Genomic DNA, 27,437 nt, shown 5'->3' on the forward strand with positions numbered 1-27,437 from the left:
ATTGCTCCATCAGTGATTTAAATAGGGTTTTATTTATTTTTACTCTGGGTTCTTTTTTGACCTTGCATTGTTAGGGGGAAGACTGGTTGGCAGGTCATGTGTTTTGGACTTTTTCTTTTCCAGTGAATTTAATTTTTTTTTCTGTTTGGCTGGCTGCAGTTTGAGTTTATAAGGGACATCAAGCTGAAAAGAAGTGTTTCTCTCTCCCTGGTTTTGAAAATTCTGTTGGTTAGCTGAAAGCAAAGCTTCTTGCCTTCCTAGAGTAGAAAATCTGCTGTTGGTGGCTTGACCAGAGTCTGCCTGGTGTTCTGGAAAGCTGTTCTGACTTCAAACTGTTCTGGATGTATCTAGAGGGCTGCTAGAAGTTACAAGTCAGGGTTTTGATTCTCCAACCAAAGGATTCTATTCCAGTATCATGTGAGCATTTGTTTTGCTGTGTTAAACCTATGGAAAGGGTTTTGTCTATGGGAAATTTTGTTTGATTGGAATATTTTAGATATATTTGCTAAGGGTTATACGTTATTGTGGTTGTTTTAGTTTTGTTTGTAATTGATTAAACTTATTGCTAATTTTCTTTCTATACATTTTAACTATATTCTTAAATAAACTTTGTTTGATAAAAGCTCTCTAGTGGGTCATTTGAATCATACATGTGGTGAAACATATAATGCTTATCCTAGCCAAATTCAAAATGCAAAACTTATGATCCAGGCAGACTTCATAAAACACTTTGGAGTTTCTGACATGAATTGTATTGTTTCCAAATATCCAACCATTTTCTTCAGCTCTGTGGTCTCTTTCTTGTACCTCCAACGCCTTAAAATTTTGTTTGTTCAGTCAGATCTTCAACAGCCTGGTTTATTGCCAATTTTAGTGTCTGATGTATTTTCAAATGTATATACTCAGCCTCAGTCTTAAGTTTAAAATCTTCTAATTGAATTTTCCAACCTTATTTTCCTTTTGCAGGGCTTGATGATTTTGGGTTTCATCAGAATACTTTCCTTCATTTACAGCCAGCTACTCACTCTGCACTGTCATCTGTTGTTGCAGTTCAGATAAGATGTTAAGACTTTGGAAAATATATATTTTTTAGACTTTGGGGAAGTTTCCTTCCCCCCTGATACCCTTGTGCGGTTTATTTGAGTTTTTTTTTCAGGGCATTACTAGTGATTTGTTTATGCCCTATAACATGAAGATTAATATATTCATCAAAAGCTTTTAATGTTGCATTAAATCTGGTTGAGGATTTATCAGTGCACTACATTAGGATCACTTCATCAACTAGTTCACCAAACCAATATAAAAAGGCATTAATCTAGACTCTGACTTATCACTCCTATCTGATATTCAAGCGTAATTTAACCATTCTCTTCTCCAGGACACTCAATTTTCTGTTAGGTTTGGCCCTTAGATTAGTCCAAACTGATATGGTGAGTTGGATTTTTGATCCATGGTTACAAAGTAATAGGGTTTACACACTTATAATATAGGTTCAACTTTAAGGAGTTGCTAAAATTCAATGTGGCGTTACTATTTGTTTGAAGATAAAGAGTTTTCCTGTGTTTGGTGGTTTTGCCAGACTCTCGCTGCAATGATGCTCATGTTCAGAATAAATGTTAAACAGTGGCTGCTTTGATTCTTATGTGCAGGCTTCCCCATTTCAGTGCTACACTCCTTGGCTTTTCCACAAGTTTCTCTGATGCTCCCTCAGCAAATTCCATTCCTCTGACGTATTCAAAATTCTCTTTTTTTTAACCACCCATCCAAGTACTATAAAAGTTTTCTCACCAAGATATTCTTACTACTTTCCTCTCTGTCTCTGTACGGAGTAACTTCTCATCTTCTGTAATTTCAACCTCCATCCCAGTTTATCATGCTTCCTCTCCTCTGAGTTCATTTCCATCTTAGCCTCCCTAAAGGTCACCGTCCACGTAAACTCCCCAATTCATACTCACAGCCACCATCTTACCATCATATCAAGCACAGATAAGGCCATTTATGGTCACTTCCTTGTATCACTCTCTGCCTTTCAATGCCCCTAATCTACTTTCTTTTTTGATTGCCCTTGGAAAAATCTACACCCCAATTCACTTACAACTGTACTTGTAAATTTTTAAAAAATTTATTCGTGGGACATGGGCATCGCTGGCTGGCCAGAATTTATTTCCCATCCCTAGTTGCCCTTGACAAGGTGGAGGTGAGCTGCCTTCTTGATTCACTGCAGCCCACATGCTGTGGGAGGGAATTCCAGGATTTTGACCCAGCGACTGCGAAGGAATGGCGATGTATTTCCAAGTCAGGGTGGTGATGGCTTGGAGGGGAACTTGCAGTTTGTGGTCTTCCCATGCATCTGCTGCCCTTGTCCTTCTAGATGAAAGTGGTCATGGCTTAGTAAGGTGATGTCTAAGCATCTTTGGTGAATTGCTGCAGGCTCCAAAATCCCAACTGTTTAACATTTGGTTCTCTGTTCACTACATTTCTGTAACTACTGATTTTCTCAGTCAAATCTTCCTTCTACTTTTGCCGCCACAGCCCTATTACTCTCTCTGTCATCCCAACTATTATGCCTGGCATGGCCCTCATCTGTGCTCCTTAAGTCACAGACTTGAACTGACATAGTGGACAACTGGTTTAACCATTCACCAACAATGTAAAAATAATCCCTACTTCTTTTATATACTGCAGAAGATTCGACTTAAATCCAGTCGGCTGTCTCTTTCATCTTATCCCCCAACAACAATTACAGAAGGCTCAGGGACTTCTTTATCACTAAGATCAAGCCCATCCCATCAGTTGCCTTTGTCACTTCCCTCCCTTCCCTTGCCCATCGGGCCAAACTTCTGCAAAAGATTGTCCTGCTACACCCTCCTCTATTCCAGAATTTGCAACATTCTATTGTTTCTTCCAGATTTCCTTTCATACCCTCTCCATGCTCATCTTGTTCATCTCCTGCACCCTTAATTCTATTCCCACTAAATTCTTCCTATCCAATTTCCCTTCCTAGTTTCTGTATTAGCTATTATTATTAATGGTTCTTTCTCTTTCAAATCTGCTATCCCATTCCTCTCTTCAAAAAATCCAACCCTGCAGTCCTTGCAAACAACTGTCCCTAAGTCCTTACAAACTACTACCCCTTTCCTCTCCAAAGCTGTTGAAGGTGTTTTTAATCCATGCCTGTCTTTCTTGGGAACTCCATGTTTGAATTCCTCCAATAAGTTTTCTGTCCCCACTACAGTGTCAAAACCGCTCCTATCAAAGTCACAAACAGTACCCTATGTTTCAAGGCTGTGCAAGGGCTGAGGGATTCCTCCTTGTCTCTCCTTGCCTACCTGCTGCATTTAAACTGGTTGACCACACTTTCATCCTCCATCATCTTTCAGCTGGATGGAACTGCACCTGCCTAGTTCCATTGCTATGTATTTAATATAAACTATGAAGCTGGGCTAGCGCTTAATATAAAAAAGGATAGCAAGAGTTTTTATAAATATATAAAAAGGAAGAGGCTGGCTAGGCTGAACGTTGGACCCTTAGAGGATGAGAGGGGGGACTTAGGGGTAGGGGATGGGGAAATGGCTGAGGCCTTGAATAACTTTTTTGTTTCGGTCTTCACGGAGGAGGACGTGAATAATTTGCCGGGTGTTAGCGATGGAAAGACGGTAGGACAGGAGGGTCTCAATGACATTATTGTTACTAGAGAGGCGGTGCTCGACAGACTGGAGGGACTGATTGTGGACAAGTCCCCAGGACCGGATGGAATGCATCCAAGGGTTCTGAAAGAAATGGCAGAGGCGATAGTGGATGCCTTGGTGGTTATTTTCCAAACATCGCTGGATTCCGGGGAAGTGCCAGAAGATTGGAAAATGGCTAATGTTACGCCGTTGTTTAAGAAGGGTGGCAGGCAAAAGGCAGGGAATTATAGGCCGGTTAGTTTAACGTCTGTTGTAGGTAAAATGTTAGAATCCATCATCAAGGAGAAAATAGCGAGGCATCTTGAGGGGAATTGCTTGATAGAGCAGACGCAGCATGGCTTCGTTAAGGGGAAGTCGTGTCTGACAAATTTATTGGCGTTCTATGAGGATGTGTCTAGGGCGGTGGATAGAGGAGAGCCGGTGGATGTGGTCTTTCTTGATTTTCAGAAGGCGTTTGACAAGGTACCTCACAAGAGGTTATTGCAGAAGGTCAGGGGACATGGAGTTGGGGGTAGGGTGTTAGCGTGGATAGAGGATTGGTTGTCAAATAGGAGGCAGAGAGTGGGGGTCAATGGGTGCTATTTGGATTGGCGGTTGGTGACTAGTGGAGTGCCCCAGGGGTCAGTGCTGGGGCCTCAGCTATTTACCATTTATATAGATGATCTGGAGGAGGGAACGGAGTGTATGGTGTCGAAATTTGCTGATGACACCAAGATTGGTGGAACGGCAAATTGCGCGGAGGGTGTGGAGAGTCTGCAGAAGGATCTAGATAGGCTGGGCGAATGGGCCAGGAACTGGCAAATGGAATTTAATGTTGGCAAGTGCGAGGTGGTCCACTTTGGTAGGAATAATGGTAGGAAGGACTATTACTTACGTGGCGAAAAACTGCAGCAGGCGATGGTGCAGAGGGACCTCGGGGTCCTTGTGCATGAGTCACAAAAACCCAGCCTGCAGGTGCAGCAGGTGGTCAGGAAGGCGAATGGGATGCTGGCCTTCATAGCGAGGGGGATTGAATATAAAAGTAGGGAGGTCTTGCTGCAGCTGTATAGGGCACTGGTGAGGCTGCAGCTGGAGTACTGTGTGCCGTTTTGGTCGCCGTACTTACGCAAGGATATTTTGGCCTTGGAGGGAGTGCAGAGGAGGTTTACTAGGCTGATGCCGGAGTTGAGGGGGTTGAGCTATGAGGAGAGGCTGAATAAACTAGGCTTGTACTCGTTAGAGTTTAGAAGAATGAGAGGAGATCTCATTGAGACATATAAGATGATGAATGGGATGGATAGGATAGAGGTGGAGAGACTCTTCTCACTCAGAAAGGACAGTAGGACTAGGGGGCACAGTCTCAAGATAAAGGGGGGGCGGTTTAGAACGGAGTTGAGAAGGAACTTCTTCACTCCAAGGGTGGTGAATCTCTGGAATTCTCTGCCCGTTGAAGTGGTGGAGGCTGCCTCGCTAAATATTTTTAAGACGCAGGTTGATGGGTTTTTGATAAGCGAGGGGATTAAGGGTTATGGGGAGAGGGTGGGAAAGTGGAACTGAGCCACGACAGATCAGCCATGATCTTATTGAATGGCGGGGCAGGCTCGAAGGGCTAGATGGCCTACTCCTGCTCCTATTTCTTATGTTCTTATGTTCTTAATCATGGCCAGAAAATCACCTGAAATGGCTTCACTTCCTGTTCCCACTTCATTACCCTGCTGCTCCTCAAAGAGCTTCATTTGCCCCAACTCCCACCAATTTCTCATTGACATGTTGCCCTTGATGATATCATCCAAAAACATAGCTTAGTTTTCACATTGTTATGTCGACTGGATTTCTTAAGACAGTTATGCTTTAAACTATCTCTTTTAATTCAAGGTAAAAAAAATGTCCTGGAATGGGAGGATGATGCGAGTTTGTGCTGAATTCCTCTACCTAGTGATAATTCCATGCTACCTGATTACAGTGGGGCAGGGGCCACAAGTCAAACCTTATTTACAGTCAAATGTGAGCTTTAACACTTGGACACAAAGGTAAAAACAGCTCATCTTACTGCTGAACACTCACAGGGTCTTGGAGTCAGTCAGATCAAAAACAAATATGCTGTTCCAGGTAGAAGAAAAGAAATGCTTTTGGGTTAATTGCCACACAGAGAGTTGGTGAGGATGGAATTCTAATTTGAAGGAACAAAGCTTGTTTGTGGAAAGTTGAGGACCAATGAATCACCTAGAATCATAGAATCCCTACAGTGCCCATTGAGTCTGTAATCCCATCCAGGCCCTTTTCCCGTAACCCCATATATTTACTCTGCTTATACCCCTGACACTAGGGTCAATTTAGCATGGCTAATCCACCTAATCCACACATCCTTGGACTGCGGAAGGAAACCACGGGGAGAACATGCAAACTCCACACAGACAGTGATCCGAGGCCAAAATTGAACCCAGGTCCCTGGTGCTGTGAGGTAGCAGTGTTAACCACTGTGCCACCGTGCAGCCTACACTACTGTGCTGCCCATCTATGAGTGACTTGCTGCTAATGTCCATTCAATCATGCTCAGAAGATTGAATGAAGATGCCTTTGTTTAAAGGGGCGCTGGAAAGTTTACCCAGATCAGGAAGGGAGCAGAGAACCTGTTGAATCAACAGGAAACATTTGAGACTTTAAATAGAAGCCTATGTATCTGCAGAAGATAAGCCATAAGATGTAAATCTGACATGTGGTTTTGGGATTTTAAGAAATTACTGGAGAACACTTTCCTTTGGCATAGTGCAGTAGTTGCATACTAAGCGTCATTAGTCTGAGTTGATTTTAGTCTGTTAGTTCCAGTAAGAATCTTAAAACGTGAAATTTTGTTGTGTGATCTCTAAGGAAATTGTAATAAGATATACATTGATGACATCAGCTCTACCTCACTACCCTTCTATCAACTCCTCCACTGTCTCTAAATTGTCAAATTGCTTGTCTGAGATTCAATATTGGATGGGCGGAAAATTCTCCAATTAAATAGTGGGAAGAATGAAGCCATTGTTTTCAGCCCCTTTACAAACTCCAATCCTTAGCTGTTGACTCCATCTTTCTACCTGATAGCTGTCCGAGGCTCACATATGTGATCCCAGGAAGAGCTTCTTGCCACATATTTATCCCACGACTATGACTGCCTATTGTCACCTCCTGAACATCATCTGACTCTGACCCTGTTTCAGCATTTCTGCTGCTGAAACCATCACCTGTGTCTTTGCTACTTTTAGATTTGACTGTTTTTAAGGCAAGGATAGATAAATTGTTGAACATTTTGAAGGAATTCAGGGTTATGGAGAGCAGGTGGGTAAATGGAGCATAGTCCAAGAAAAGATCAGCCATGATCATACTGAATAAGAGAGCAAGCTCAAGGGGCCAGATGGCTTGTTGCTACTCCTAATTCTTATGTATTCCAACTCTCTTGGCTGGCTCCCCACATTGTACTGTCCATGAACTTGAGGTTATGCAAAACTCTGCTAACTACGTCCTTACCTCACACAGCAGCCACACTCATCCATTTTCTCTGTCCTTGATGACCTACATTGGGTCCCAGTTAAGTAACACCTTGATTTTTGTAGTTCACATCCTTGTTTTAAAATTCCTCCATGCCTAACATCTCCCGATCTCCCTACTTTCCTCTGACTCCACAATCCTCTGAGATACCTGCTGTGCACCAATTCTGAACTCTTGCACTTCCCTGATTTTATTGCTTTCACTGTTGGTGGCTTTATCTTCAGCTGCCAAAGTCCTAAGCTCTGGCATTTCATTCCCAAGCTTCTCTACCTCTCACCCTCTCCTCCTTTAAGACAATCTAGAAAACCCACTTCTTTGACAAAACGTTTGGTCACCTGCAGAAATATTTCCTATGCAACTCGGTATCACATTTTCTCTATAATACCCCTGTGAAATTCCTTGTGATGTTAATTATTTTGAAGGCAAGTTGATGTTGTTGAAATCCTCAGCAATTGCTTGTTTACTCCTAATATGTTGATCACTATGAGGGGACCTTAGCCCAAACATTATTCACCAAAATGCAATGCTGTTTTGTTAATGAACATTTGCAGACATTTGAAGTGCCAATCAATTGCTTAGCAACCTTCCAGCAGTTTCCTACTGTAAATTTCCACATCGTTTCCAACATACGCTAAATGCAGACTGAGCTGGCATTTCAGCCCAAGACTCCATCTGGATCACCATGGAAGTTCCACTGTGTTCAAGGAAACTGGTTAAAAATATCCCACCCAGTCTAACATAATGGTTCCCAAACTGTGGGTCCTGGCACAGTGGTTAGCACTACTGCCTCGCTCCGGGTTCGATTCCCAGCTTGGGTGACTGTGCAGAATTTGTATATTCTCCCCGTGTCTGCGTGGGTTGCCTCTGGGTGCTCCAGTTTCCTTCAACAATCTGAAAAATGTGCTGGTTAGGTGCATTGGCCATGCTAAATTTTCATTCTGTGTACCCGAACAGGAGGAGTGTGGGGACTAGGTGATTTTCATAGTAACTTCATTGCAGTGTTAATGTAAGCCTGCTTGTGACTAATAAATAAACTTTCATTTTAAGACTCAGTAGGATCACAGGGATAGCTATTGGGGTGGTATGCTACCCCTTTCTAAAGGTAGCAATGGCAAATTAGATAGGAGATTTCCCAGCCTGGGGCAGTGGGACAGCCCCGGATGTGCCAGATCAATGCCGCCAGACGGCAAGGGGCAGTCAGTGATCTTTAACCTCAGAAAACACTTTTGGCAGTGAGTGCCAAGCAGACTTGGATGTTTGTGCACTGACTTGTCAAGCAGAGGCAAATGTATCTTAGTGAATGACTGACATGCTTGGAGTGCAGGATAAATGTGCATTTGTGGGTGCGTGTGTATGTTTGTTGTGTGGTGGAGTCTTCTGTCACTGGGTAAAATGGAAAACTTAGCTGAAACCAACATGAGTACATAAATATGATAACATTTTCACAAAACACAGATTTTCATATTGATATGTATTATACCTTGATCTATAAATGTGAACTTTAATAATTACAGCGGAATGTCAGTTTGCTGCTTTTACGCTGTTTTGGTTTGGGTGACAATTTTTAAGTGTTCAACTGACATCATATTGGAAAATAATGTGAGGTAATGCATTTCGGAAGGTCTAATACAGATAGGAATATACAGTAAATGGCAGAACCCTTAAGAGTATTGATAGGCAGAGGGATTTGAGTGTACAGGTCCACAAGTCACTGAAAGTGGCAACACAGGTGGAGAAGGTAGTCAAGAAGGCATACGGCATGCTTGCCTTCATTGATCGGGGTATTGAGTTTAAAAATTGGCAAGTCATTTTGCAGCTTTATAGAACCTTAGTTTGGCTGCACTTGGAATATAATGTTCAATTCTGGTTGCCACACATCCAAAAGGATGTGAAGGCTTTGGAGAGGGTACAGAACATAAGAACTTAAGAAATAGGAGCAGGAGTAGGCCATCTAGCCCTTCGAGCCTGCCCCGCCATTAAATAAGATCATGGCTGATCTGAAGTGGATCAATTCCACTTTCCCGCTTTCTCCCCATAACCCTGAATTCCCTTGTCTGTCAAAAACCTATGTACCCATGACTTAAATATATTTAGCGAGGTAGCCGCCACCACTTCAATGGGCAGAGAATTCCAGAGATTCACCACCCTTTGAAGAAGTTCCTCCTCAACTCTGTTCTAAACTGCACCCCCCCCCCTTATCTTGAGGCTGTGCCCTCTAGTCCTGCTGTCCACAGAAAAGATTTACCAGGATGTTGCCTGATATGGAGGAGGGGTGGGGTCATTAGCTATGAGAAGAGATTGGAGAAACTTTGTTCTCACTGGAATGACGGAGGTTGAGGGGAGATCTGATAGAAGTCTACGAGATTGTGGGGTGCAAGCTTTTTCCCAGGGTGGAAAAGTCAATTACTAGGGGGAATAGGTTTAAGTTGCATGGGGCAAGGTTTAAAGGAGTTTTTAAAGCAAGATTTTGTTTTTATTCAGAGGGCTCTGGATGCCTGGAACTCGTTGCCAGGGGAAATAGTGGAAGCAGATACAGTAATGAGTTTTAAGGGCATCTGGACAAATACATGAATAGGATGGGAATGGAGAGATATGATTCCCGGAAGGATAGAGTGTTTTAGTTCAGTTGGGCAGCATGTTCAGTGCAGGTTTGTAGGACCTGTGCTGTAATTTTCTTTGTTCTAATAGTTGGGAAGCACTGGTCCAACATATAGCTCATGGGCATTCATAATTTCTGAGTGCCCCAGACTTGGATTGATACATCGGGGAATCCTCCTCGGAACTTCAAAGGTAAGGGTTTGCGTGGCAATTGCCAAAGGACAAACATCCTCTGAACAATAGCCCTGCACTGAGACCCCATCCAAAAATTTCAATTGCAAACTTCAAATGGTTCTGACAGTGTTGCACAAATGGCCACTCAGGAAAATGTTAGAAGAATTTGAGTCCATTCTAACATCTGAGTAATTATTGTAAAGACCCAGATCAACACTCCCACTGCCCAAAGAACTCCCTGACACCTTTCACTTCAAATGATTTTGACACTGGGCTTTGAGATCAGCAGCACTGTCTGGATTTCACTGGCCTGGCACTGCCACTCCAAGAAAGTTACAGCTGATGTAACCTTTTGAGTTGCAGCCAGTTTGCTGATGTCTTTACTGGCTAAAAGGAACAAAGGACTTAATTTAAGACCGGTAGGAGTTAATTCGACCCTTCAAGATTGCTTTGCCATTCAATAAGATGATGGCTGATTTTGATCTCAGTTTCACTTTCCTGTTTGCATCCCACCCCCTATAACCCTTGATTCCCTGTCTATCAAAAATCAAGTGGAGATGCCGGCGTTGGACTGGGTTGTGGGTGAGGGGTGAGGACTAGAGGGCCTATTACTTAACAAAGCACTGGCATAAAGCTCCAGAGAACTAAAAGCCCCCTCCAGAAATGAATGCACTGATGTGGGTAATTTCCTAATTTGAGCTTCCTGCCTTGATGGTGAAAATATGGCCCTATATTTACAATTTTCTTCTCTTGCACACTCTTTCAGCTTCGCACTGAATATTAATTCCAGCCAGGCTACAAACGTGTCATAGGTTTAAACTGCTGTATTATTAAAATGTGTTTAACATATTTTGAGAAATCCTGATGGCCTGAAAGGCACTATATAAATGCAAGTCAAGACTACTTACTATTTTTCTTTGTTTATTGTCAGCGTTTAGCAACAATTCAAATGCAGTGGAATGCATAATCTCTCCCACCCTTCTTTTTTAACACCTTGTCTGACAGCCAAGCTAAGTCACTCAACCACAACAGGCAATCATCAGTGATAAGTATTCCTGGAAGTCAAAGTAATTTCTGATTGGGAATCAAACATTTAGTGCTTGAATAATGGTGCCAACCTGCCCTGTCACAACAGCTGAAAACAACACACAGATAGTAAAAGTAAAAAAATTGCAGTGAAATTATAAATGTTTAAAGAACATCAGAAAGGATTCAATCAAAATTTAATAGTACTGAAAAGCCAGAGGATAATAGTTAGACCTAGGCTGATGTGGCTGAATAAGAAGGTAAATACAAGCATAAAGGGACAGGCAAAAGTGCTTTAATCAACGTAAAGAAGCAGGAAGGGGGGGAACAAGGTTTGACTTGAATATTAGCAGCACCCAAGGATTACTAAAATAGAAATCTGGAAAGAAAATAAGAAATTAGAAAGGAAAATTGCAATGGTTTATCAAGGGGAATAAGAAGTTTTTCAGTTTACGTTCACAGAAGGCAGAGGATTAGAGAACACTTTGGGCCTCTAAAGGATAAGACTGGCAGATTAGTCGTAGAGGATAAGGGCATGGATGCATTTTTAAATGTGTTCTTCACTTCAGTTCGGTTTTCGCAAGAGAGGATTCCTGATCCCATAAATAAGATGACTGGGAGAGCTGGGACTGTTTAGTGAAGATAGATATTAGTAGAGGTAGTATTATTAAGGAATTGGAGGCCTGACTGCGTACATCTGGGAATTCTTGAGCAAGCATAGGAAGAAATAGCAGAAGCTTTGGCAGAAATCTTTTTTAGCTCCTTGAGAACAGGTATAGCACCAAGGAAGAAGGTGATGTGGTTCTGACTGTTGAGATTTACACAATAATATTATTTTTAATGAAAGCTAGCATGGATTTACGAGGCATCACTAAGCTGAGAGTAGTGGAGAGGCAGTAGATGTAACATAATCTAGAAGACCAAAAAGTATTTGAAAAAGTAATCTTTGTAACTTTTAACGCACTATTTCAGGAATCAAAAATTGACAAAACAATTAAAAATAGAAGATGGATGCAGTTATTACAATGGTTGGAAAGAAATAATCATTCACAGGAGTGGCATTCAGGCAACTGCTTTACAGAATGAAGATGGAAAAAACAATTAAGGCATAATTACTAGATTTATGAAAGTGGAAAACAAAATCATGATTGCCTTCATTTTGTGATACTGTGAACATCTGTTGTTACGAGTGTAGGATATCCAAAGGCGTTGAACTGATTGTATAGAATTTTGTGGGGTCAAGTTATTTGAATAATTGGTATAAACTCCCAATTATACAGCTTTGTCCTTGTGCTGGCAGCTAGTCTAACTGGGGGCCTTGAGAATAGATCCCTTACTTTTCTTTAAAATAATGGCATAGAATCTTTTTCATGCCCCCTAAACAGGTAGATGAAGCTTCAGTTTAACACCTCTGTGTGTATTTAATCCAGCTCACCACAGTGTTAAACATGGTGACTGGGCCCACTAATTTTGGGAGAGATCCCACTTCAGTCTCCCAGCAGTGGCAAAACCTCCCTTGATGCAGGCTGAGGGTAAAGGGGCTGATGTGGGATTCCCAGCCACTGGCAGTGGGATATCAGTTAAGCTAATTAAAGAGCTAATTCACATCCCTGCAATTTAATGGTGGCTCAGGAATTGAATAGTGGCTTTTCAAAGGGAATTGGTTAAGTGTCTGAAGAGAAGAAATTTGCAGGGCAAGAAAAAGACAAGAGTGTTGGTCTAGTTGAGTAGCTGTTACAGAGAGCTAGCATGGACACAATGGGATGATTAACCGCCTTCTATCCTGTAACCATTCTGGTTAATAAGGCCATAAAAAGGAAACAAAGCACTAAAATTAAGTTCTGGAAGGAGAGAATTGAGTAGTAGGCTCACCTGGTGTCAAACTTTGGTTAGACTACACTTGGAGTACTATATACAGTTCTGGTCGCAGCATTATAAAAAGATATAGAGATGGAGAGACTGTGAGAAGGGTGATACCAGAACTGTGAAGTTACACCTGTAGAAGTGGATGAACAGGCTCTGTCTCTCTTAAAATGAAGGCTGAGGCATGATGTAATAGAGTTGTCAAAATTATGAAAGATTTTGATAGTGTAGATATAGTGTGTTTTCATTTGTGGTAAAGAGCAAGACTAGAGGCATCAATTAAAGAGTTGCAAAAAGTCAAATGGGAAATTCAGAAGAAACTGAGTGGCGAGAATGATGGACTCACTGCCACAGGAAGTAGTTGAGATGAACGTTATAGATACATTTAAGAAGAATATAGATAAGCATATGAGGAAGAAGAGATTAGAGGGTTATGCTGATAGAGTTATACAAGGAAGGGTGAGAAAAGTTCAGCGGAGCATAAGTATGACCATGGACTAGTTCGGCAAAACAGCTTGCATCTGTTTTGTATATTCAATGCAATTTTATGTTAGCTTCGCTTCCAAATGGAGAATAATTTGTTTTAACCAGTAGCATGAAACTGCAGAACAGCTTAATGTTCACATTATTAAAGTCAGTTGTTTGACCAGGTGAATCTGTGACATATTCATCATCCATATTCTTTTATTTTGGGGAGCCTACAGTGAATATATCAACAGATTCAAAAAAATGTTTGATGAACCTATTTTGCTGGAATATGTAAAGAACTTTCAATTTGAAATGAAGAAAAATTGTGAAGACTGATGTTTAGATTAGTGATTAGGATTGTACCTGCTATATACAGGAGCTGCTGTTCGCTGGCTGATGTCTCTGTTGGAGCCACAGAGGGCTAGAATATATCAAAGAACTCTTGCCTTTCCAGATGTTTTTGCAGGAAAAGTTTGTTTGTGTTGCCAGATATACTTCCTATAGTTGAATTGAGCATTCTACTTGCAATGAAGAAGACTGAAGAATTAATGCTGTGTTTTTCCTTCAGTCAGCTGGGCATCCAATAATACATGGCATCAACATTATGCTTACAAGTCTCTAAACCAGGCTGCTGAGAAATATGGCACCCACCTGGTTTTATTTGACTAATATGGAGTGCACGCTCTTTCACCATAGAAGCACATCCCACTTATCCAAATCCGACGAACAGTTTTAGTATAAAAACAAAAATGTTGGAAGAACCCAGCAGGTCAGGCAGCATCTATGGAGGAATGATCTTCAATGGTCTTTCATCAAAATAATTCTGAAAGTACTGAATATATTAAAGAAATATATTGAAAATATACTATAAACATGTTATGTTATAAATATACTTGACATTCATGCAAAATATCTGAAACTAAGTTGGAAGATCTCTGATCCGAATGACAAGTCCATCTCTCCATGTTTGTCATTGTGACACTGTCTTGGATTATTGCTTCGGTTCTGAGCTTATATTTTCGGGTGCAATACCTGAATATACATTAAAGTGATGTTGAAGAACCAGCTGAATCACAAAAGGTACGTGATGAGGAACAAATGAAGATGGCAGAGGAGGATCAAGCAGGAACATGATACTGTTAATGACCTCCTTTACTTTTAGAAACAAAGCAGTTTGATTAATGAAACTAGTGAAAGGAACTGCAAGTGCTTGAAGTGAAGGGAGATAAAAATGTTGAATGATACATAGCTTAGATTGCTAGTACATGTGGGACATCACATTGGATGATAGTGCAAGTGATCCCATGTTAAGCTAGAGGGAGCTAAGGTAGAGAATTTAAGAATTCTGTGGCCTTTGTTTCTACAGTAAATTTGGTGGCTACAATCTCTAGTATAACGACCTTATAAAACATAAGAGCTTGCATTATAATTTATCTCATTTATTTTTGTTTCAGTTGCATAATTGTAATTTCCTTGAGACTGAGTGACTGCTTCTTTGTTCATGATGGCATCCAAGACAAAATTACAGAAGCTTAAACCATTGGATTCGAATGTGATACTTGGGGCAATATCACCAGGTACGAAAAATTAAGGAAATCACATATGCAAGCTTCAAAATACAGATATCAATCAGTATCAGTTAAGTTCGTGGCATGCTGAACTCAATCTCTGTGTGGTTATTAGAAGGAAAAATGGCCTATTCTGCCTCAGGTTCAGTATTGAAACATGAAAGGAGCAGTGTTCCTTGATTTCAAAAAATCTAATTAAAACAAAAGTATTGTATATTTAGAAACAAATTTAGAAATTGAGTAGCACTCTGTCAGGGACACCAATTTGCACGTGAATAGGGCACGCATACTGCAGCTGTGTATTCCTGCCCACCTGAAACCTGATTTTTCTTATCAGGCAACACATGGTACAGTGCCAGATACAATAAGCTCACTATTCATTCTTCCAGCCTAGCTGACCCGCAGACAGGATAGAGGGAGGTAGGCTTGACTGCAACAAGGAATTGATTATCTTGTTGCAATAATTAAAAATATTTTCATAGTTGCTTCAGGGAAACATAAATCTACATTAATTTTGCAATAGAAAAATAATATATGCAGCTCCTTTTATAACATTTTGCAGACGTTGTATAATTCTTTATACCTTTTATGTTGCAAAATGTTGTTAGCCAAGGCCATACATTCAAAAAAAAGCTGCTTTCAACAGATGGGTGACCAATCTGATCGACTAGTGAATAAATTCATTGCCAAAGCATGAATTCATATGTTCTTACACACTGAAAGTTTCTTGTGTAAACATTTCAATAAGTGTCTTACACAATTCACTGTATATATCAGGGAATAAATGAGCTTCTGTTATGTTTATAGAACTATTGTTTATCTCTGCTGGGTGCTGATTCTGCTGTTTAGTGATCCAACAACCTTTCATGACATTGATCTCGCCATCTTTGAAAAGATTTTCTGATTAAGTTTTACCTTCTAGCACATAAAACACTTCTGATTGTTAAGTAGTGCTTTCACCAACTGGCAGGAAAAAGCAGGGGCTTGTGAAAAAGTTGCCTTCTTGTGCCCAATTATCCAAAAGTTCTATTCTTTATCATAAAATAATTTCAGTACGAATATTGGGGGAGAAATGTGTAGAAAGAGAGAAAATAAAGCGCTTTGCAAGTTTTTTTTACTTACTGCTGTCTTGCATAGCTCCACAGTGGTAGAAAAGAGAAATCAAAAGTCAGTAACACACCGAAGCTAAGTGTCCTTCACGTCTGCTGTTCTTGATTGGTGACATTTATGGCTTCTGCCATTTTCAACCTCCCTTTTGTTTTAGTGACGGTCAGTTTTCAGTTTCTGTAGTAAATTCCCATGCCTTGTAATTTTAGTTAGGGCATAGTGCTCTCACTTGCGCTATGGAATTAGCTAGGGTTGAATAATGTAGCCTGTAATATTAGTTTGACATCACATTTTACTTTGAGTGAAGAATGAGGATTTCTGTAGGATAAAATTGTCCAGTGCAATACTAATATACAAATGCTTAGTACTGTCATTTGACATTCCTCTTTGCTAGCTTGATGGATGTTACCTGCTAAACCAACAGGTTTATCTGAATCTGAATGTGAGGATGGGTGACCCCAGTGACAGGTTTGCTTCGAATATGTTCCCTTAATCAGTCAGGTTGGACTGGTTGTGGTCCTGCTTGGCTCATATATTAGATAATTGAGCCTAGGTAGAGATTTCACTTAGTTCTGGTCTTTCTAAGGAAAGTGTAACACCTTTTAGTCCATAAAATACCAAAAAGTTATTGTTTGCCATGTTAAATGCACATTGTCTGAAATTTATGGATTGTGCTGTTTTGTTCAATATTTTTTTCAATATCTGAACAGCTAATCAGTATCTTGTGCGTCTGATTGAGGACAAACATGAACTGTCCTTCAAAGAGCCAACAGAGGAAAGAATGAGCTTGGTGTTCCAGGTATTAGAAGATCTCTTACCACACATGGGTATATTTACCAGAGTACTGAAACTTATCAGGGATGAACTCTATGGTAAGAAAGCTATCAATGTTTCCTTTCTATAACCATGCAGTATTATTCAGTGCAAGCTGCTAATCAATTATAGAATCCCTACACTGCAGAAGGAGGCCAATCAGCCCTTCAAGTCTGCACCAACCACAATGTCACCCAGGCTCTATTCCCATAACCCCATGTATTTACTGTGCTAATCCCCCTGACACTAGGGTTAATTTAGCAGGGCCAATCGACCTAACCCTCACATCTTTGGATATATATACAGTAAATCTGTCAGATCTTGATGTGATTTTCTGCCTGCAAAAGCACACCTCCTAGCACCCTATGAAATTGTTTCAAAACAGAAAATATCAATGAGAGAAATCACAAAAACAAAAAAGCAGGTTGTGAAATTGAGCTGAATGAATGTGGTCATTTGTGGGTCTGACATTCAGAAAAAAGCGATCACAAAAGCTGCTGGAGTGTTGTAAGCATTGAACTGATTTTATTAATGTCCTTCAGGGAAGGGAAAATCCGTCCAGTCTGGGCCTACACAAGACTCTAGTCTTCTGGGGTTCACCCATTTCCCCTGTGCTCACTGAACTATAATGATTTATTTTTCACAAAATGAAAATAGAGGGGAACATTTTAGAAGAAATGATAACAGGCACTAAATAGATGCTGTGCTATTAAGATACGCCCATTTGAAAATTTGATTTTAGCACACAATTTTGGTCCTAATTGATGATTACCATAATTTGAATTTTCCTGAAGATGTGAAATCAGACACCTACAGATTTAGCATTCATGCGTTGATTAGAGACTATTTTCACAAGGCAGTGGATGTGGACTCCTCCATACATCACTTCTGCTGAAGTTGTGGAGTGAAGTGACTGATGCACAACAGCAGGTTTCAGGATGGCGCAAGGACCAAATGAGGATTCACAGGTTGTCAGACTTGGCATTGGAGAGCCTGGTGGAGGAGGTCCAGAACAGGATTGATGTCTCCTATTCACAGGAGGACTAAGTCTACTTGTCCTTCTGTTCTTCCTGCCCCTCTCTCCTGCACCAGCTGGTGGTGCCTGCTTAGTTTCAAGTCCTGTTCCCATTATTTCTGGAAACCGAGACGCTGATGACCAAACTCTTCCTTTTCTCTTGGTGACGCCGAGAAAGAAGAGCACAACACTTACTCTTTTTTTGGCTGAAGTCTTCAGAGTTTCCAGAATAAATTTTGATAAGCATTGGTGAAATTTTGAAGTGTCCCAGAAGGTCTCTCGATGTGTTTCAAAAGCTCTCCTCCAACCTCCTGGATAAACGGTGATGTATCTTTAAATAATATTTGAAATTTCCTTAAGACCAGCTGATTAGTGTTAGGTGAGGGTGGTATTTCATCAAAATGCCATGCAACTTGCTTAATGAACATTTGCTGTCAATTTAATGCCAATCAGCTCCTTAAAGATCCTTTAGGTGGCTGTATTCAGTGCAAGCTTTAATTCCAAGGACCTGATTTTACCATTTTCATTCTAAGTGTTGAATCTGGGCGCATTTCAGATCTGACTTGGAGATCTGCTCCCAGGCACCCCCTTACGCGCTCAGCCTGAACAAAAATCGTGGGTCCCATTCGCGCTGTGGGCGGGGCTTATCGCACCCAAAACAATCGGAGCTTTGAACTGCGTGTGCGCAGTTAGAAAACAATTTGAAAATGCGCACCCATGTCAGATCACTTCCAGGCCACTGAAATTGGAGAAAGCGGCTCGGGAGCGATGGTGCACACAGACATCACTGTTCTCCCTATCCACTAGCCCCCCTCCCCCACTACCCAGACCGATTGCGACCCCCCCCCCGCCCCCTTCACATCCACCAATTGCCTGCAGAGTGGCAGCAGATCCCCCAACCCCCCCACCAGAGATCCATCTGCTCCCCTCCAACAGTGAGCGATTGGGCTGCCTACCCACCCCCCCCCCCGCCCCGGGTCACCAGAGATACATGTTACCCATCTCCCTCCTCCCCTCCTACCTAGAGAGTGATCTGGCCTCACTGCCCCCCCCACACCCCCCTCCAGAGGAACACCTGACCAATCCCTTCCCTGCCCACCCCCTCACCAAAAAATGATCTGGCCCACCTCCCTCCATCCTCCTCCCACCAGACAACGATTGGCTGTCCCACACCCCCCCCACCAGAGATACATCTGATCTGCCTCCTCCTCCACCTCCTCCACCTCCTCCTCTCTCCCTCCCCTCAATCAGATAACGATGTCCTCCCCTCCTCCAACCAGGCAATGATCTGACCACACTCCCATCCCCCACACCCCTCAATCAGAGAATGATCTGATCTGCCTCCCTTCCCCTCCCCCCCACCCCATCTGCCAATCTGAGTTAGAGAGCCATTGGACGCTCTGAACTCACCTCTTCAGCAGGTGGAGCACCTGATTCAGACTTTTATTCAGCAGGTCCATTTCAACACTGTTCCGGATCAGTGAATGCGATGGTAAAGGGGGAAATGCTGATAAAGTTGGACGGGCAGTTCATTAATGCAATTGAAATGCATGCAAATGCATTTAAACTGCCATTGCGCCCATTTTGGGCGTGAAGCAGATCACGGCCATTCCCAGGTCTGAGTAAAGTGGCCATCTGCGCAGGCGCGGATCACTTTAATGGCCTCATGCCTGACTTTACTGCAACACAATGGTAAAATAGGGCCCCGAGATGGTAACTAATGCAAAACACAGACTAAACAGGCATTGCAGCTGAAGACCACTCCGCTCCCCTTTGGAGGCTCTAAGTGACCACAGCGACAAGTTGTATTTATATGACTTTGGGGTGACTTGCCCCAAATACTAATGTGTTTTATGTTAATCCTTGATGTGATTATATTCTCGATATTAATGTACTCAATTGTGCAATTAATTTTTCACTGGTAAATGTTGGGTTAGTAAATTAGTCAGCAGCTTTTTAAAATATGCTATTTTAATGCGATGTCTTGTAGATGGAGTATATAGTTCCCAAATTACTGGGAGTTCAGCAGCAGAATCTGAAACAGCTGATGCAGTTGCCCGAGCACCTTACTTCAGTTTGCTTCAGAAATTACAGGAAAAACAGTGAGTGACAATAGAATTACAAACCTTTGCGCTTATTACAGCTAGCAGGACCTGGAAAATTATTTCATTAGTAACAATACACTTTAGCTGCAACTCTGAAGGACTATTTCTGGGTCACAGTTGTGGTGTAATGGGTTAATAGAATAGATATGCCAATAGGTTATGTAGATGATGTCTCAGTGACATCAAAGTGAGACTTTGCTGACGGTAAAATATCCATATTTATCTTTCTTCAGCATAGAAGAAAACATTCTTTCATCCCTCTTGACCAATATTACTAAGAATGTACTTGGTTATATATATTGTGACGTGCTTAAAAATAGCACATGTACCTATTTTTTATAGTTCATTTTCAACCGGTGCTTCAAGTGAAATGGTTGAACTAGGTTCTGTTGGTGATATCAATATGTCATATAGATACTATGTTCAAAATTTTATATGGAAATATAGAGTATGTAGATGAACATTTAAGACGCGGGTTGATGGGTTTTTGATAAGAGAGAGGATTAAGGGTTATGGGGAGAGGGCGGGAAGGTGGAACTGAGCCACGACAGATCAGCCATGATCTTATTGAATGGCGGGGCAGGCTCGAGGGGCTAGATGGCCTACTCCTGCTCCTATTTCTTATGTTCTTATGTTCTTATATCCTTGAAGCACCTTGCTTTCAGTAACTGATGCTCACACTGACTAGAACACTGTAGCATTTAACTCAAATATGTCATTCGGACATTAATTATGTAATATGTCAATTCACCTTCTGATTAAATCTCAGATTTAGCATTCTCAGTTAAATTGGTCTTCTAACTCTCTGAATTATAGGTTGAACACTGGATAGCCACACATTTTTTTTTCTGATTTATACCAATTAATGGCCATGTTCTGTTTCCCAGACGTCATTTTGTCAGTGATTGTGGCACTGTAGAGGAATATTTGATTCCCTTCGTCTTACCTGGATTGTACTGTAGATTGAAGATGTGAAAGGACTGTAGTTAATTTACTATGCCAGACAGATTTCTGCTTCCAGCTATCTAGTGCTTGGACCCACACTGATAAAACAGTTATCGTTTTGTATATGATTAAGTTTAAAATGGATCATTGTAATTTTGTGGACTTAGATGTTAACACACGGATGATTTGATTAAGTTTTGCTGCACACTTTTTGTTGACATATCAAATGACCTTGCCATTTCCAAGCAAGAGTGGGGCCATTGTTTCATAACATGCATATACATTTAATTAATCTAGGGCCATGTTTCTGAGAATGTTATGGGAAATATCTTGAAGGGATGTTAGTGAATAGAAAACAAATGGTGATAAATGTTGATACTGTTTAACAAAAAATGAATTGTTTCAAGGGAGTATCACTAGTGAGGCTTATTAGTGAACTGTTCTGTCTAGAGGGAGTATTTCAAGACACTGACTAATTAATTGGATTGCCTCAGGGAGTGCCCACCCTGTTTAATACATTGTATAAAACAACTTGCATTTATATAGCTCCTGTAATGTAGGGGAATCTCCCAAGGGGCTTCGTAGAAACATAATCAGATAAAATTTGACACTGAACCAAAAAAAGAAGGGGGAGTGACTAAAAGTTTGGTCAATGTAGTTAGTGAGTTTTAATGAGGGTCTTAATGGAGGAGAGAGAGTTGGAGAAATGAAAAGGTTTAGGGAGGGAACTTCAGAGCACATACACTAAACGTATAAGATGAACCCCCACCCAAAACTCCAGTTTAAAACAAAATAACCTGCATATAAGGCAAGAAATAAACCTCGTATCTGCCACAATGTGCATATTGGCTGGTGTCCTTCAATTCATCCACTCTGTTTCTTATTTCACCAGTGTACTGCTGCAGAAAGCTGTTTTTCTGCTTGGCTGCTCTGATGCTGATGTTTAAATACTTCTTTCTCCTAGTCTTAATCTTAGCATCGGCTGCTGATGTTAATTCATCGGCCCTCCCATGTCTATCCTGCCGAGCCGGGGAAGTTTGTTAATTTGAATGCCCTGAGGTGGTTGTCTGAGTCACCAGCTTTTTTTCTTTGCCTGCCAAAGGAGGCTGGTAATTCTGAAAGACTGAGTATCCTGTGGGTAACAGGTATATGTTGGGGCTCACCAAAATGAAAGCAAAACTGCCCCCTCACTCCTCCAGGGCCAACTGAAGGTTTGCAAACTTTCTAGATCTCCCTGTCTTTTCTCCCCCATACTACTGTGGGCAGATACCCACTGACCCTTAGGCCTATAGATGCTCTTAAGTAACCAATTGACTGCCACTCTGACCTACTTAAGGCTGCCCCCTACATAACTCTGGCTGCCCTGCAGCAATACTGTGGTCGGTGAGGTGCTGACTGACTTTTAGGTTGGGGTCGAGAGTAATTTATCCCCTCATAAAATTCACCCCAAGCTGTGGACTCAACCTCTGTCGGCTGCAATATTTCTGTCAACAGAGGGAGTCAGGGACAAGATGAACAGTCCAACAGCTTTGAATCTTGAGCTCCTGTCAGGCAGGATGTGGGTGTACCTCCTTTGGGGGTCCCATCAGGGGTATCCCCTCAAGGTATCCACTATCCTTTGCTCCCAGTTTCTTTAACTCGACATCCCATCTCCCTCCTCACTGGCGGCCTCCCATCTGGGCTCATCCAAAGTCCTGGGACTTTCCACTCGTGTTCGCGTTGGGCAGGTTTGGTGATGAGAGCAGAAAATATTGCGAGAAGGCCACCGCATTTGATGTTGATGTAAAAGCAGGCAGTGATTGTCCCTTCCCACTGTCAGTGGCAGGCTACATTTTCCTACCATCCACCATCAGGAGCCTCAATGTCAGATATTAGCATATCATTTCAGGTCCCATGGTCTGGAATCATGCTCCCATGTCAAAAAAATGCATTCACTGCATTGTGATGTCTGAACGGCGAGCAGAACTCAAAAGGGAACTCGGCGAGTACAGTACACAATGGGTGCCCGAGCTAGTGCAGAGGGTGCACCTGGGTGAAGAATGTTTCCTGGTCTCCTCGCTTTAAACATGGCGCCCAGATCGTGGAATCGCTGAGTTGAAGGCAATGTGGGTGAATCCGAGGGAACGTCTGACTGCCTTTTTCTTAAATTCTGCACAATGTGGTGGAAATGGCCACCATTGGCAGCCTTAAGCTGCTTTTCCTGCCCGACATTGGCCTTTGCCGATATTGGAGATAATCTCGCTGATCCTCCCTTCTTTATTGGGATTGCTTGTAGTCCCAGCATGTGGTTATTTCTCTCTTTTGGTGCTTCTGGGACTACACACTTGCTGTCCAACCTGGCTGACCAACAGCTCTTTAGGTTGGGAGGTCCTCCCTGATGGGGCAGAAGTTTCACTCTGACCCAATAAGGCTGCTGCAACATAATGTTCTTGAGAGGTAGCTGGATTTCTGGTAGACAAAATGCCATCTCCCCTCAAAATCCACCTCAAGGTATGGGCTCAGTAGTCCCTACAATTACAGTTATCCTTTTTGCCTTAACCCGGAGGTTGGACAGATTTTGTTTATCAGCTTTCTGATAACAGACGCTTAATTCTTGTAGGAAAGTTGCCCCACAAGTTTTTCTGCATCTTGGAGGTGCTGTTTATTGTTCCATTGGCCAGATCTTTCAAAAACTGGTAAAACTTGCTGAATTAGGGCAGGTACACTTAAATGTCAGTTGAATTTGGAATGTCTTTGAGCTTCTGATTCTTTGAATTGGGGGGAACCAAACTGCTAGCAGGTTTGCCCAGGGCCCAAATGAATTTTAAAGGTTTATTTGTGAGGTAAATGATTGAAGATAGTGTTAACTAAAGTTAATCTCCAATTCATACATTTGACAGCAAGTCTTTTAAATTCCGACAGGTAATGGATTCTTTATACGTAGCTATGTTATTTGAGAGGTCTAAACTTTTGAATGCCTCAGTTATACTTCCATATTCATATTGCTACTCATTCTCAATGAATATGATTTAAGTTTTAGCCTTGAGCTTTGTATCAACTACCTACAATGTGGAATTGTTCATGTGGAAAGAGTGAAGCAAGGCATGCAGTTCAGGAAAAAAATGATGATTTTGTTTATTTTTAAATATTGTTATGAAGGGCTTATAAATAGAATTTAAAAATGTCCTGTTATGCAACCACACTCCATCAATATTGGGAGGATTAGAGTGGCAGGGGCAACATTCAGACAGAATGCTCTAAATGGATAATGTACCAAGTCTTTGTTCTTCTAGCCATGCTTGATATGGCCGGTCCAATTCAGCTTCTGTTTGAGAGAGATCCCAAGTGTGCTGTTGATGCGAAATTAGTAATGGTGATACAATAGAAGATCAAGGGATAATGGCTGGACTTTCTCTTGTTTGTGGTGGTCATTAGATGGCACTTGCGTCGTGTGAATGGTATCGTCCATTTTACAGCTTAAGTCTGGACATTATCCAGGTGCTGCAGGAATCTGCAAAGGGCAGCTTCATTGTCAAAGCATATTGGAATGATTATCATTGTGCAACCATCAGTAAACAGGTCCACTCCTGATCCTATGGTGGAGATCAGATTATTGATGAAAGAGCTAAATTGGTTTGGCCAAGGAATATTTGAATCATAACATTTAAAAGGAGACCATTTGGTCCTCTTATCTGGGCTGGCCCTTTATCCCACTCCCTGACACTTGTCTTTTTCTCCTTCAAGTACTTATCCAATTGCCTTTTGAAAACTACTATTGAACCTGCTTACAAGCAGTGTATTCCTGATCATAACAATTGGCTGCATAAAATTAATTTTTCCTCATTCCTCTGGCACTTTTGTCAATGAGCTTAAACTGGTAAACTCTGGTTACAGGCCAGTGGAAACAGAGTAAATAAAGAGAAACTATTTAAATCCCTCATAACTTTGCACACCTCTGTTAAATCTCCCCTTGACCATCTATGCTCTAAGGAGAATTATTCCAGCATTTCTAGTTTCGTCACATAGCTTAAGCCCTTCTTCTGAATACTTTTCTGGTAATTTTTGTCTGCATTCTTTCAAAGGCTTTGGCATTCTTTCTAAGTGTCAGGACTAGAATAGGACAGATGCTGAGGTTGAATTTGTGATTGATAAAGAATTAGCCTAACTTCCTTGTTTTGCATTCTATGCCTCTGTTTGTTGAATCAAGGATCCCGTAAACCTTACCAACAGCTTGTTAATTTGCCCTGCCATCTTCAAAGATTTGCACACATAAACTTCCTGAGTTTCTCTATTCCTGCATCCTTTTCAAAGTTGCAGCATTAAACTTGTATTGTCTTTTCTTTTTTTTGCAAAATGCACTACTTCTCATTTCTCTAAAATTTCACTGACCATGCATCTGCCTATTTCACTACCACAACCTCCTGAAGACCTGCTATTTACTTCAATGGGAACTGGAATGGACCTTTACCCAATTGAGTCTGCTCCACCTTTCAGTAAGATCGTGGCTGATCTGTGACCATTCCATATACCCACCTTTGCTTGTTATTCCTTAAACAATTGGTTGATGAAAATGTATCGGTCTGAGTTTGAAATTAACAACTGATCCAGCTTAATTTGCCATTTGTGGAAGAGAGTTTCAACCTCCAACACCCTTTGAATAATTTTACACCTGACAATTCTGGCTCTAATATTTAGACCAAGTCTCCGATCTTGATCCTGGAAGTTTGTATATTGTAGTCTACATAACTTTTCTGACTGAAAGTTTAAAATGTTTCCACTTGGACCCACTTTATAAAAGATGCAGTGTCCCATTATTACAATCGTTTCCATTCTTAAGTATGAGCTGAAGGAACAAAATTGTTCCTGTCATTACCTCATTGTAAGGTAGTATTGGAATTAGGATTGATAAGTGTTCAACATTGGTATCTTCACACCCCGGACCATAGCTGTTCAAGTCTTGGTTTCTTGTTCTCTGATTGATGGGAATCCAGTCATGGGGAAAAACATTTAGTGTTGTCAGTATGCATACTATAAATTCCTGTTCCTTATCCCCAATACAAAACATTAAATATTTTAGAAGCTTAATGTTCAACACAGGATATATCAGTTGCTTAGCATAATTATTTTGATATTTTCTGTTTGTTTTTCCTCAAAAGGCCCCTTTTTTTCTATTTAGAGAAGGTGGTGGCATTGTCACTGGACAAGCCATCCAGAAATCTTGCGACCTGATTTCAAATCCCACCATGGTAGATGGTGAAATTTCAATACAATACAAATCTGAAATTAATAGTCCAATGATGACTGTGAAACCATTTTCGATTGTCATAAAATCCAATCTGATTCACAAACTCCATTAGGAAAAGAAGTTTTTTCAAGATGGCACTGGAGCGAGGTGACTTCTTGCAAGCTGTGCCCAGCATATCTTCAAATTCTATCTTTTACTCTCATTCTATGCTTCCCAAACTTCATTCTAACTCTTTTACATTCCACACACTCTCGTTTCCTTCTCTATGAATGGTATGCTCTGTCCGTATAGCACGCAAGAAACAATACTTTTCACTACATGTGGCAATATTAAATCAAATTAAAAATCTGACATCCTTATCTGGTCTGGCCTACATATAATTCCAGATCCACAGCAATGGGATTGACTCTCAAAATGGAGGGCAGTTAGAGATGGGCAACAATTGCTGGCTGAGTGATGCCCACATCCCTTAAAAAAATGAATTAAAAAGTAACTTCCAATGGCTGTGGAAGTATGGTGATCAAGGTGAAGATGTATAATCTGTGTTAAGTCAAGAGTGGGACTTGATTACAGATCATTTCAGTTTTTCTGAGGCAAAGTATCCTGTTGTGGAGAGGCACTCTACTTAATATGCAGCCAGAAAGTTTAGAAAAACGTATGTCAGCTGTACCAATAGTTTGGGTGACATATCGGTTTTGGATTTGCATTGTATTCTTTTGGCTGAATGAGTTGTGCTGCTTTTGCATTTTAATACAGACCCTTAACTTTGTGAAGTTGAAGTATCTGAACAACTAACATAATTATCTCTCAGCATTGCACTGGAAAGAAGCAACATTGTGTAGTCTTCTGACTAAACAGAGCCTCTTGTTTTCAATCATTGGTTAGGTACACATGCTTTTTTTAGAGATTAGGTGATGCAATAATTCAAAATATTTAGATTTAGGTGTTCTTTCACCTCTGGGATAATGTTTTCGGTGACTAATGGAGTGCCCCAGGGGTCGGTGCTGGGGCCTCAGCTATTTACCATTTATATAGATGATCTGGAGGAGGGAACCGAGTGTATGGTGTCGAAATTTGCTGATGACACCAAGATTGGTGGAACGGCAACTTGTGCGGAGGGTGTGGAGAGTCTGCAGAAAGATCTAGATAGGCTGGGTGAATGGGCCAGGAACTGGCAAATGGAATTTAATGTTGGCAAATGTGAGGTTGTCCACTTTGGTAGGAATAATGGTAGGAAGGACTATTACTTACGTGGCAAAAAACTGCAGCATGCAACGGTGCAGAGGGACCTCGGGGTCCTTGTGCATGAGTCGCAAAAACCCAGCCTGCAGG

General features: G+C 41.3%; 1 protein-coding gene across 1 annotated transcript in view; it reads left to right on the forward strand.

Annotated features, from left to right (window-relative positions):
• LOC145354582 (uncharacterized) overlaps positions 1-27,437 on the forward strand; it is a 160,932-nt gene that overhangs the window by 4,761 nt on the left and 128,734 nt on the right. The window contains exons 2-4 of the mRNA XM_080206046.1: positions 14,783-14,905; positions 16,714-16,875; positions 19,822-19,933. Coding sequence (XP_080062172.1) covers positions 14,830-14,905; positions 16,714-16,875; positions 19,822-19,933 — 350 coding nt within the window. The 5' untranslated portion in view covers positions 14,783-14,829. The remainder of the gene's footprint in view (positions 1-14,782; positions 14,906-16,713; positions 16,876-19,821; positions 19,934-27,437) is intronic.

Source organism: Carcharhinus amblyrhynchos, chromosome 17, assembly GCF_965287045.1.
Source record: "Carcharhinus amblyrhynchos chromosome 17, sCarAmb.v2.hapA, whole genome shotgun sequence".
Taxonomy (NCBI): domain Eukaryota; kingdom Metazoa; phylum Chordata; class Chondrichthyes; order Carcharhiniformes; family Carcharhinidae; genus Carcharhinus; species Carcharhinus amblyrhynchos.